Source organism: Camelina sativa, chromosome 7 (genome assembly GCF_030686135.1).
Source record: "Camelina sativa cultivar CO46 ecotype springtype chromosome 7, ASM3068613v1".
NCBI lineage: Eukaryota > Viridiplantae > Streptophyta > Magnoliopsida > Brassicales > Brassicaceae > Camelina > Camelina sativa.
The window spans coordinates 2,912,481-2,924,816 of NC_141886.1; the positions used below are offsets into that span (position 1 = coordinate 2,912,481).

General features: G+C 38.1%; 2 protein-coding genes across 2 annotated transcripts; one reads left to right on the forward strand and one right to left on the reverse strand.

The window, feature by feature from the left end:
* The first annotated feature begins 1,493 nt into the window (after positions 1-1,493).
* LOC104700092 (serine carboxypeptidase-like 46) lies at positions 1,494-5,056 on the forward strand. The gene is made up of 10 exons (XM_010415547.3): positions 1,494-1,942; positions 2,035-2,136; positions 2,212-2,307; positions 2,866-2,958; positions 3,038-3,117; positions 3,213-3,500; positions 3,587-3,711; positions 4,154-4,246; positions 4,338-4,455; positions 4,606-5,056. Exons 1-10 carry the CDS (start codon positions 1,690-1,692, stop codon positions 4,753-4,755), a joined length of 1,398 nt encoding a protein of 465 aa, XP_010413849.1. The 5' UTR covers positions 1,494-1,689; the 3' UTR covers positions 4,756-5,056.
* A 507-nt stretch (positions 5,057-5,563) lies between these two features.
* Positions 5,564-6,308, reverse strand: LOC109125563 (protein CYSTEINE-RICH TRANSMEMBRANE MODULE 7). Its single transcript, XM_019227410.2, has 3 exons — positions 6,264-6,308; positions 5,946-6,132; positions 5,564-5,727 (listed from the first exon to the last, which is right to left on the reverse strand). Exons 1-3 carry the CDS (start codon positions 6,304-6,306, stop codon positions 5,667-5,669), a joined length of 291 nt encoding a protein of 96 aa, XP_019082955.1. The 5' UTR covers positions 6,307-6,308; the 3' UTR covers positions 5,564-5,666.
* Between the last annotated feature and the right edge of the window lie 6,028 nt (positions 6,309-12,336).

Sequence of the window (12,336 nt, forward strand, 5' to 3'; positions counted from 1 at the left end):
GTTGCAAAAAATTAATGATGAAAACCTAGAAGTAAAATAGAAAAATGAAGGAGAAGGTGGGGATGGGCCAATGACACTCTTTTAGCCAACCTATAAAGGCAAAAGTTGTTCTCAGTTTCAGACCAAACTAAATTTGTGTGTTCTTTTTCTACATCTATTTCACCCTACAAAAAATTGTTACTGTAATAATTTCTTTTAGGAGGAAGAAAGATAATTACGTTTACTTAACTGTGAATGGAGCACGCCGCATATCCAGGTGCAAGACGGGGTGGGTTAATGGTTGGTTATTATCATTGTTTGTCGTCATTCACATATATGATGTTTTGTAGAGTGTATTTAAGAAACAAAACCTACTTGCCAAACATATCAATATGTCATTCTCTCTTATAAAGGTGTTTTCTTCAAAACCAAATCATTGTTTGGTTGGGATTCTTAATTGTTCGCATCCGCATCAATCAACTACTGACGATCCTAGATCAAGTTCGCAGAGAATAAAACCCAAAATCTCACGTTCACTTTATTATGCATGATGTAACCATTAAAACCTTCACTACAAAAAAAATAAGTCTATTATTGTTGTAATTATCTCAAGACCAATATTAATATGAAATCTAAGAAAATATTTAAGGTCAACTGAAAAAAATCTACACATTGTTCACACTTGGGAGAAATAGTTGTGTGGATTGGTCTTGCAATTGGGTGAAGCAAATTTTTACAACCACATCTATAATTTTCTTGGCTTATTTTTACTCGAGTGTCTTTTTCTATACCATGCCTAATTTTTAAAAAAAAAATAGAAACAGGACCACATTCATGTCCTTTTCTAACTTTATTAATATCTTAAAAATCGAAATGAATAAAATATATAATTTAGGAAAATGATAAAAGGATAATGAGATTTTGTTTTTTTTTTTTTTTTGGAGGGGGGGTTTGAGTGAAGTCCAGCCACGCCAAGCTCCTTTTGCTGATCACTCACTGACTTCAAACATGACCAACCGTTTCTTACTTTTCTTCATTGTTTATTCGTGTTTACTGTGCAAAAGTTTATACTAGTAAATATTATTCCTATGAAATAATAAGTTGAATAGAGTCTACCAAAAAAAGAAGAAGCTACCATCACACGAATCAGTCAATGATTCAAAAAGAGTCTTTAGTATCTATCTATAAAAGAAAACCAAACCTTAAACTATGAATGATAGGTAAAACTATTTTAATTGCCTTTTTTTTGCAAAATTAGTGGAAAAGCATAATTCATCAAACATGATCTAAACCTTATTGGTTGAATGATTACTCAAAAACACTGTTTAAATAATTTTTTCTTTTTGATATATTTGTAAGAAATAAGTAAACAATAACTAACTATATATCCAACATTTTTTTTTTTTTTTTTGACATCATAGATGCAACATTTAAAACAATAGATAGCTCTAACTTCAAGACTTTTCAACTCATTGGGATGCCATTATAAAAACAAAAACTTTTACCTGTGAATCACGCGGCTTACGGCTTTTTCAGAGAAGAAAACTAATGACAAAAAAAATAAATACTTCGATATTTACAAAACAAAAAATCAAAAGTGATTTTCTTGATATAAATGCCATATTGCAGAAAAATAAAACAAACCCTCAAAAGTCATATCTCTCTCTTCTCTTCCTTTCTCTATTGACTTGGTGAAGAAGAACTACTACGATGTCTCTCCTGCAATGTCTACCAGTGGCGACTGCGCTAATCCTGCTTCTTCAAACTCTCAGTTTAGTCAGCTCAACTGTTCTGTCCCGGGCCGATCGGATCACCCGTTTACCCGGTCAACCACGGGTCGGGTTTCAGCAGTACTCTGGTTATGTCACTGTTGACGAGAAGCAACAGAGAGCTCTGTTTTACTATTTGGCTGAAGCTGAAACCAAACCCATCTCTAAACCTCTCGTTCTCTGGCTCAATGGAGGTTGAAATATTAGCATGTTTTCATCTTCTTTATTACAACACACTTTGAAACTTCAAAGAATTGTAATCAAATAAAATTGTTGATTCTTACAGGACCTGGGTGTTCATCATTAGGTGTTGGTGCATTCTCTGAGAATGGACCTTTTAGACCAAAAGGATCAGTCTTGGTGAAGAACCAGCATAGCTGGAACCAAGGTAAGTCCTTGGATCATTAAAGTTTTAAATCTTTTTATTCAAACTGATTTTAGATTTTGATTCAAAATTGTGCAGAGGCTAATATGTTGTATCTGGAGACACCTGTTGGAGTTGGATTCTCTTATGCAACTGAGAGCTCCTCTTATGAGGGTGTCAATGATAAGATCACTGGTATTATTTTTAACCTTGAATTTAATTTTCTCTATTTCTTTCCTAGTTATGATTCAAAACCTGTAAATAAAATCTTGTCTCTCTCTCTCTCTCATAGATTAGTGATAGTGTACTGATTTTTATATAATAGGCTTTGTATAAGAAACCCAAATTTTGTGTCTTTTGTCCCCTTTTTCTACTTTTTACTAAAAAGATAGTACCAAAGTAATTGTTATTATGCTTCTAGTTTTTAGATTACATGTTTTGAATTTGAGTTGTTTTTTTTTCATTCTTTAATTTTGTGAGGGGTGATATTGGGGTGCATGCGATCTGTTTCTTGTTTGATCACTTTTAAAAAAATAATAATAATAAATAAAAATTATATGTTTCAGCTTTTATGTGTTGTTGTTCTTTCTCAGTCTGACAAAAAGAGAACAAAAAAAATTAGAACTTTTTGCAGAATTCAGATCACATCTGAGGATTATTCTCTTCTTTTTTTTGTTTCTTTTTGTTTGTCTTCACATATTAAACATTCTAATCTTTGTCTTTTGTGCACATTTTCGAACAAAAATTCTCTAGCAAAAGACAATCTTGTGTTCTTGCAAAAATGGTTCCTCAAGTTCCCTCAATACCTCAATAGAAGTCTCTTCATCACTGGGGAAAGCTACGCTGGTAAAGATTAGCTTCTCTCTTTGTAAAACCATAGTTTTCGTCGCCAAAAATGTATTTGATTAAATTGCAAAATTTTTAGGCCATTATGTTCCTCAGTTGGCTCAGCTTATGATTCAATACAACAAGAAGCACAATTTGTTTAACCTCAAAGGCATTGCTGTGAGTTAATTTCTTTCATATCCTCCTCTACTTTTTCTATATGTCAATGTAATCCGGTTATGTTCTGTTCTTTGATTCAAGACTTGGTTTTGAAGATTGGCAATCCGGTTATGGAGTTTTCGACGGATTTCAATTCACGAGCCGAGTATTTCTGGTCTCATGGTTTGATATCGGATCCAACTTACAAAATGTTCACATCTTATTGTAACTACTCACGATATGTGAGTGAGTACTATAGAGGAACAGTGTCAAGTATGTGCACTAAAGTGATGAGTCAAGTTAGCATCGAAACAAGTAGATTTGTTGACAAATATGATGTTACCCTTGACGTTTGCATTCCCTCTGTGCTATCTCAATCCAAAAGAGTTAACCCTCAACCTCAAGTGAGTTCAGAAACTTTTGTGTTAGTTTTCTAAAAACGTTTTGTGTTAGTTTAATTCTTGTGACTAATTTTCTTTGAATGATGTAGCAAATGGGAGAGGCGGTGGATGTTTGTGTAGAAGATGAGACGGTTAACTATCTGAACCGGAGAGATGTGCAAAAAGCTCTCCATGCTCGGCTTGTCGGAACTCGCAAGTGGTCTGTTTGCAGCAAGTAATATTTCTTTCATAAATTTAAACTGAAATTGTCCATATGTGTTTTTCAGTTTGCTTTTACGATTTTCGGTTCGGTTTTACAATATTTTGGTTCGATACACCGGGTTAGAACCTAAATATGCTTTTCATTTGGTTCGGTTTGGAAAATTTCAGTCCAATTTCGGTCCTATTTAGTTTGGATAATATATAAACAAAAAAAATATAAGTCAAAATAGTTAGTTATACTGCATAGAAAAATGTTATAGTTAAATCTAATTTTAATTTGTACTTGTATTAAACAATTTTTTACTGAATTTTTGGTTATTTCATTCCGGTTTAATTGCACTATATTTGGTTTATTCATTAGATAAACAATGTTACCATTTTTTTTGGAAGTACAGTTCGGTTGGTTAAAGTTCGGTTTGATATTTACAAAAGGGTTCTATCGTGATGATCGACAGTGTGCTGGATTACGAAGTACTTGACGTGGAAGTACCGACGATAAACATAGTAGGAAGGCTTGTTAAAGCTGGAGTTCCAGTTCTTGTGTACAGGTAAATCAATGTTTCTTCTAATGGAGTGGAGTTAATTGTCAAGTTTTATTATACTTGTCTTGATGTGTCTTTTATGTTGCAATAATAACAGCGGCGATCAAGACTCTGTGATTCCGTTAACCGGAAGTAGAACACTAGTGAAGCGACTGGCTGACGAGTTGGGACTGAGAACAACTGTGCCTTATCGAGTTTGGTTTGCAGGACAACAGGTTAGCATCATGACTATGTCTAAAAGGGTGTTTTCATTCATGTTGTTTTATAGGTCTTCGATGTTTCTTGAATCTACTATTGATAGGCTTCGGTTCCGATACGTTTTTTAACATCTAGGAGACGTACTTATTGAGGTTTTGGTGTTACAGGTTGGTGGGTGGACTCAGGTTTATGGGAATATATTGGCATTTGCTACAGTGAGAGGAGCGGCCCATGAGGTACCGTTCTCGCAGCCTGCTAGAGCGCTTGTGTTGTTTAAGGCATTCTTGGGTGGTCGTCCCCTCCCTGAAGAATTCTGATGTTTTTACCATTTATATGAGCTTGTAAGTAAAAACATTACATACCTTTTAGTGAACAATGTTGGATAAACTTCAAGACTTAAGGCCCAAGTTACCTTACAAAGGAGTGTTAAGGACAAAGAAGGGCTTAGGACAATTCTACTAGGATTAGGAGTTATCTAGTTCTAATAGAAGTAGGAATATGAAAGCACTATATATATCTTTGATTGAGTTGTGATCAAAGGTAAGAAAAGAGTGCATACATTGTTTAGTTTTGAGAGGAGATTTTCTAAGCAATAATATAAGAGAGTTATTCTTATAATACAAAGTCTTTTCTATCTTAACATGGTATCAGAGCCCAAGGTTCAAGTTCTGGTGGACCTAGAAAAGTGGATACGGACATGCTTCTTGTTAACTCGAGTAATGGGGGCCCAAGAAGGGGTTTATTATCGGTTCGAGATGGAGTTATCATCTCGAGGAGGCGTGTTAAAATCCCATTTGTGGTCTTTGGTTTGAAGAGGAGATTGTTAGAATACAATCCAAGTCCCACATCTGAAGTTTGATAAAACTATCATTAATATATAAAGAGTTAGAGTCAGGTTTTTAGTTAGAAGCCCAAGATAAGCCCAAATTTAACAAACAATGCCCCACCCCAAAATGGCTTATAGTTGATTCAAGGCGTGAAATGAAAATATTTGAAAATTTGTTTTGTTCTTATAGAAATGTGATGAATTATGTATTTGTTCTTCAATTTATAAGATATTTAAAAGAAAGAGTTAATGGTAATAAATAAATAAAGATCTAGTACAGTCGTCTCCTGCTACTTTTCGAAACCTAATGTTTTTGGTTTTATTAGAACTCCATGTTACATAAACAAAACACGAATTCTAATTTATTCGATACAACACGGACGTAACATTCTCATACAAGAATTAGTAACGACTTCTAAGGCAGCATTGTTCCAAGAACCAGCAACAACATAGCGCCGTCAGACTGCATCATCACCAAAGTAATAGAGATTAATGAAGAAAAAAAAGAGTTTACTTCCATTTTTACCTTGTTTTATCAAATTGAGTTGATTCATAAATTATTCATAGTTTTATTTTTTATTTTATATATTAAAAAAAACCTCTTTAATTTAACACATTCAAAAGGTATAAAAACCTAAGAGAAAGGTAATAAGACATAAGACATTCATAACTAGAATTTACCATCTTCTTAGAAAAGGGAAGCAACCATCATATTCTCCTTCTCCGTAGTATTCATCTGATCTATATGGACGCAGTGGCGGTGGATGCGGCTGACCGTAGCCGCCATAGTAGTCTTGGTACCTCGTTCTGGTTGGTGGATACGGTGGTGGCGGAGCCTCTATTATCGGTTGGTATAGTGGTGAAGGACCTGCCAAATTCATACAAATATATACACATGCATTGGATTAATTTATCTTTTCACCTAGTTGTAACATATATAGAGAGATAAATTTACAAAGAAGATAAAGTAAAATTTTATAAAAACGTTTGGAGAATTGCCTGGTGGTCGATTTGACTCATGAGAAACATGATAAGATGTCATTGTGAAGCTTTAGATTTTTTTTAGTCTTGTGATAGTCTTTACAGATTGAGGATGAAAATACGCATCTGGAGCTAAATTGGTTGAAGACTGATCAGACTAGCAAGCAGATGGAATGAGAGCAGAAAAAGCATCTTGGATCGGCTGATCCTCATTCGGATCAACCAGTCATGTACCTGAAGCAACTTTTCCTTTTTCGTTTTAAACCGACTTTTAGGGTTTTATTTTACTATTTAAGTACGAGGCTCGACCTCTAGAAATACAACTTTTATTCTACGCAGTTTTTGAATACTTGTAAGCTTGGGAGAAGATCTCTAATCCTTTGTATCTCTTTGGAGAAGATTTCTGAACCCTTTTACTTCTCTTTGCAATTCAATTATGATTTCTTCATCCTTGTTTTGCTGTTCTTTTACTTCTATGTCTGAGTAGTCTCTCTGTTGGGTTTCGGGTTTCAAAAAGGGTTTTATGATTCTCTAAATTTAGGTTGTTAGATTTAGGATTGATCTTTTGTGTTCTTCATCTATAGTTGTGATAAATGCTTAAACTAGATTAGCTACCTAGTTTATGATTGTAGGTTTAATTCATCTAGGCATCAAAAGTATTGTTGAATTGCTTGACAAGAACATAGGTGAGCAAGGTGATCCTTAGCCAACGAAAGTTGAAGTTAAGGCACCTTGTGAACAAAATCAAACTTGAACTTATTGCTTGTTAGGATTGCTAGATTCAAACGACGGTTTAGAATTTAATCAATTCCTTGCATAGATAACTAACACTGCGACAGTAGGTTAGTTTTACATTCGTGATTTGAGTTCAAGAACGGTATCTAATGCTTTTCCAATTTATCATCTAAATTCGAGATTGTAATCCCCTAACTGATTCCCTACGCCCAATATCCTTCCTTGATTGCAAAACTCTTATTTATTTTCTGCTTTTAATCGGTTACTTGAAACACAATCTTTCTTTTTGCCTTAGCTAAATTCAAATCTATACAATTTCATAGTGCATCGCTTGGTCTCTACGGATTCGATCCTGAAGTGTTACAACGATACCACTAGATCGTGGTGGAGTACACATTAGGTTATTAATTGACCTTTGATCAATTTGGTGCCGTTGCCGGGGACCAAAACGATTGCCTTTGAAATTTTAGATTCACGTTTAGTCTAAGGTTTATTTTATTTTAGTTTGCTAACTAGTTCTTGCGATCTTATTCCGGGAAAAACAAGGCTAATCCAAAAGAATTCGTGAATGTCATAAACCTTCGAAGCGGCAGGGAGCTTACAGAATAACAACAAAAATAAGGGATTGACCGATCCAATAACAAGAATGGCCAATCTAAAACACAGAATCAGGAAAGCAACCCTGACGAGGTTCCCAACCAGGCTTCTGATGATATTGAAATCCCTGGTTCAGCTACTGCTGGAGGAGAGCAACCCTGCAAACCCAAACAGCCTTATGTACCCAAACTACCTTTCCCTACGCGTCGCAAGTCCAAGATACAGGAGCGAGAATATGAGAAGCTGAAATCAGTGGTAGGAGAGCTTCATGTCAGACTCCCTTTCATCGAAGCAGTAAGGATGGTTTCATCTCTCAAGAAGTACATGAAGGAGATCCTCACTAATAAGCTCAGTTTGGAGAAAGGAGTAATGTATCGCACACAAGAATGCAGTTCAATGCTCCAAAATCGAATGCCGGAAAAATGTGGAGATCCAGAACCGTTTACTCTGCCCTGCACAATAGGAGATCTCAAGTTCAACAAGTGCCTCTGCAATTTAGGAGCGTGAGCCTGATGCCACTCAGCGTTGCAACGCGACTTGGTCTTTACACTTTCAAACCTACCCAAGTCACCCTAGTCCTTGCTGATCGCTCTACCCGACGTCCCGAAGGAGTATTGGAGAACTTACCGGTTCAGATTGGGAACTGCTACATACCCACAGACTTCATTGTTTTGAAACTCGATGAAGAATCCCAAGAACCCATTCTACTTGGAAGACCCTTTTTAGCCACGGCTGGTGCAATGATAAACGTCCGGGAAGGTAAAATTGATCTGCACATGGATGACTTGGTCTTGAGATTTAACCTGGAGAAAGTGGCCAAAAAACTCACAATCGATGGCCAAACCTTCTGGGTTGACACAATAGGGGAAATAGCTGACGAGATATATGAAGAAGTGTGTACAAGTGATCATCTGGCCGTGGCATTGACAAATAAGGAACCTAAGCTGGGATATCTGTCTGAGAAAACTGCGAAAATGGCAAGGACACTCGATGTTGCAGCAATTCTGGAACATGAAGTCCTATTCGTAAATTTGCAAACTGGATTAACTGATCCGGAAACTGGACTGACTGATTTGGCTCCTCCTGTGGAAATGACCGATAAAAGCGATGGAATGACCATTCCAAGCGATGGATCAACCGATCCCGATATCTGCTCTGAGACCAAGGCGAATCAGGAGGACTGGAGCGAACTCAAGGCTCCAAAGTTGGAATTAAAACCACTCCCTGAAGGACTAAGGTACGCTTATCTTGGACCTAACTCCACATATCCGGTAATCATCAATTCTAACCTAAATAATGTTGAAACCGCACTCTTGCTCTGCGAGTTAAGAAAATATAGGAAGGCTTTGGGCTATTCCTTAGATGACATTTCAGGTATATCACCAGAGTTATGCTCACATCGGATTCACCTTGAAGACCCTTCTAAGTCGTCCATTGAACACCAAAGGAGGCTAAATCCAAACCTCAAAGAAGTGGTGAAGAAAGAGATCCTTAAATTATTGGGAGCCGGAGTTATTTTCCCAATCTCTGACAGCACTTGGGTGAGCCCAATCCATTTAGTGCCAAAGAAAGGAGGGGTGATAGTAGTTGCAAATAAGAAGAACGAGTTGATCCCCACCAGGACGGTAACAGGGCATCGAATGTGCATCGACTACTGAAAGCTCAATGCAGCCACCAGGAAGGACCACTTTCCCCTTCCATTCATTGACCAAATGCTTGAGCGCTTAGCAAACCATCCCTATTACTGCTTCCTGGATGGTTACTCCGGTTTCTTTCAAATTCCGATTCACCCGGATGATCAGGAGAAAACTACTTTCACTTGCCCTTATGGCACATTCGCTTATCGACGGATGCCTTTTGGGTTGTGTAATGCCCCGACCACTTTCCAGCGCTGCATGATGTCAATATTTTCCGACCTGATAGATGATATTATGGAGGTATTTATGGATGATTTTTTGGTGTATGGCTCATCTTTCTCTTCGTGCTTGTCTAACTTATGTAGATTTCTTCGACGTTGCGTGGAAAAACACCTTGTTCTGAATTGGGAGAAATGCTATTTCATGGTCACCGATGGGATTGTCCTTGGTCATCGAATTTCTGAGAAGGGGATAGAGGTTGATAAGGCAAAGATTGAGGTGATGTCCAGTCTACAACCGCCTAAAACAGTGAAAGACATACGCAGCTTCCTTGGTCATGCTGGATTTTATCGACTATTCATAAAAGATTTCTTCAAAATAGCCAGACCACTCACCCAGCTGTTATGCAAGGACATCTCCTTTGAATTTACTGCAGACTGCTTAGAGGCTTTCCTCACAATCAAGCAAGCTCTGATATCGGCTCTAATAGTCCAGCCACCAGAATAGAATCTGCCTTTTGAAGTTATGTGTGACGCAAGTGATTTTGCTGTTGGAGCAGTTTTGGGACGCGCAAGGATGGTAAGTTGCATGTTGTTTACTATGCTAGAAGGACACTCGATAGGGCACAAACCAAGTATGCCACGACAGAAAAAGAACTTCTCGCCATAGTTTTTGCGTTTGAAAAATTCAGATCCTATCTGGTTGGCTCCAGGGTCATTGTACACACCGATCACGCTGCACTTCGCTACTTGTTAACAAAAAAAGATGCTAAACCGAGACTGTTACGGTGGATCCTGCTTTTGAAAGAATTCGACCTTGAGATAAGGGACAAGAAAGGAGTAGAGAACGGTGTGGCAGACCACCTTTCTAAGCTGAGAATCGATGAAGTTATCCCCATAGATGACCGCTTACCTGAGGAGAATGTGTATGTGGTCGCAGCTTTCATGGACTGTTATAAGGAGAAGGCTGATGCCAAGGTTCTTCAACAAATAGGTAACGATGCCCCATGGTATGCTGATATTGCAAACTACTTGTGTGCTGCCAAAGAACCCCCAAATTTCACTGGATATGCCAAGAAAAAGTTTTTACGAGATGTGCGACGCTACTTCTGGGATGAACCTTATCTTTACAAGCATTGTGCTGATGGCCTCTACAGAAGATGTGTTCCTGAATCAGAAGTCCAAGGCATCCTTTTTCACTGTCACGGTTCCAACTATGCAGGACACTTCACTACATTCAAAACCGCGACAAAAGTGCTCCAAGCCGGACTTTGGTGGCCCACTTTATTCCGAGATGCACACGATTTTGTCTTCCGATGCGACTCTTGCCAGCGACGAGGAAAAATATGTAAGCGGAATGAGATGCCACAAAACTTTATCTTGGAAATCGAGGTGTTTGACTGTTGGGGAATCGATTTCAAGGGGCCTTTCCCACCTTCTTATGGAAATCTCTACATACTTGTGGCAATAGATTATGTTTCCAAATGAGTTGAAGCTTTAGCAAGTCCTACCAATGATTCGAAAGTGGTCATCAAGATGTTCAAGCACATAATTTTCCCACGGTTTGGTGTTCCTAGAGTGGTTATAAGCGATTAGGGAACTCACTTTATCAACAAGCTTTTTGAAAACCTTTTCCGAAAACATAGCATGACACACAAGGTTGCCACACCTTATCACCCACAAACCAGTGGGCAGGTCGAGATTTCAAATCGGGAAATCAAAAGCATTCTAGAGAAGACGGTCAACCCAACAAGGAAGGACTGGTCCATGAAGCTCGACGATGCATTATGGGCGTATCGGACCGCTTATAAAACACCTATCGGCACTACTCATTTCTGGCTGGTTTATGGGAAATCATGCCACTTACCTGTTGAGTTCGAATACAATTCCTTATGGGCGACTAAGCAAATGAACTTCAATGTCAAGACGGCAGCAGAGAGACGCCTTATTCAGCTGAATGAGCTTGATGCAATTCGCATGGATACTTACGAGAATGCCAAAATATATAAAGAGTGGACCAAGGCCTTACACGACAAGAAGATTATTCCCAAAAACTTTGCTGCAAATGATTTGGTTCTTCTCTTCAACTCACGGCTGAAGATTTTTTCAGGGAAATTGTGTTCTCGCTTATCCGGTCCTTTTCAAATCAAGGAGGTCATGCCTTATGGTGTTGTTGTGCTTTGGGACCAAGGGGGACAAGAATTTACTGTTAATGGTCAACGCCGTAAGCCGTACCTTGCGGATTATGATCCGATGGAGGCTTCCCTCCCTCTGGAGGAACCCCAAGCTGCATAGGCAGCAAGTACAGTCAGGCTCGAGACTCTAAACAAGCGCTAATGGGAGGCAACCCACAGGGTTTGCATTTGCTTACCCTTCCTTTTGGTTTGATTTTTCCTTAGAAATTTGTTATTTTTGTTTACTTTACAGAAACACTCGAGAATCACGTTTGGTAGTGAGCTTTATTTTTCAGGAACAAGTTCGAAACGCAGAAGATGCGAATCCTTTTTACGGAATGTTCCGCAGCCATCAGGATCAGCCAGTCCAATTTTGGATTGGCCGATCCCCATTCAAGGTAAGTAAATCGAGAGAAGAGAGATGCAAGGAGAAGGGAAGGAAGAGAATTGGTATTCTGGTTTTTGGACTTAAATCGAACCGGTTTAAACCCGGTTTCGTGTCCAATTTCCCGATCATAAAACCTAATTTCTTTTTACCTCTTCCTTCTTTCTCTCTCGCCGTCCCCAACTCCGACCTGCTTTTTCTCTCGATTTCTCATTTGCTTTGATTACATTCTGGTTTTCACCACTCGGTTTTTTATCCTTTACCCAACCCATTCGAACAAGGTAAGTCTTTTCCTCTCCCGATATATGTTCGAGTTTCGGCGATTCCCAGGTTTAGACTTACAAT

Coding starts and splice junctions, on each gene's coding strand:
- LOC104700092 (XM_010415547.3), top strand. CDS start 1,690: ATGTCTCTCCTGCAATGTCTACCAGTGGCGACTGCGCTAATCCTGCTT. Junction 2,959..3,037: donor CACTGGGGAAAGCTACGCTG/GTAAAGATTAGC, acceptor CAAAATTTTTAG/GCCATTATGTTCCTCAGTTG. Junction 4,247..4,337: donor GTTCCAGTTCTTGTGTACAG/GTAAATCAATGT, acceptor CAATAATAACAG/CGGCGATCAAGACTCTGTGA.
- LOC109125563 (XM_019227410.2), bottom strand. CDS start 6,306: ATGACATCTTATCATGTTTCTCATGAGTCAAATCGACCACCAG. Junction 6,133..6,263: donor TGAGTCAAATCGACCACCAG/GCAATTCTCCAA, acceptor TGAATTTGGCAG/GTCCTTCACCACTATACCAA. Junction 5,728..5,945: donor TTCCCTTTTCTAAGAAGATG/GTAAATTCTAGT, acceptor GTGATGATGCAG/TCTGACGGCGCTATGTTGTT.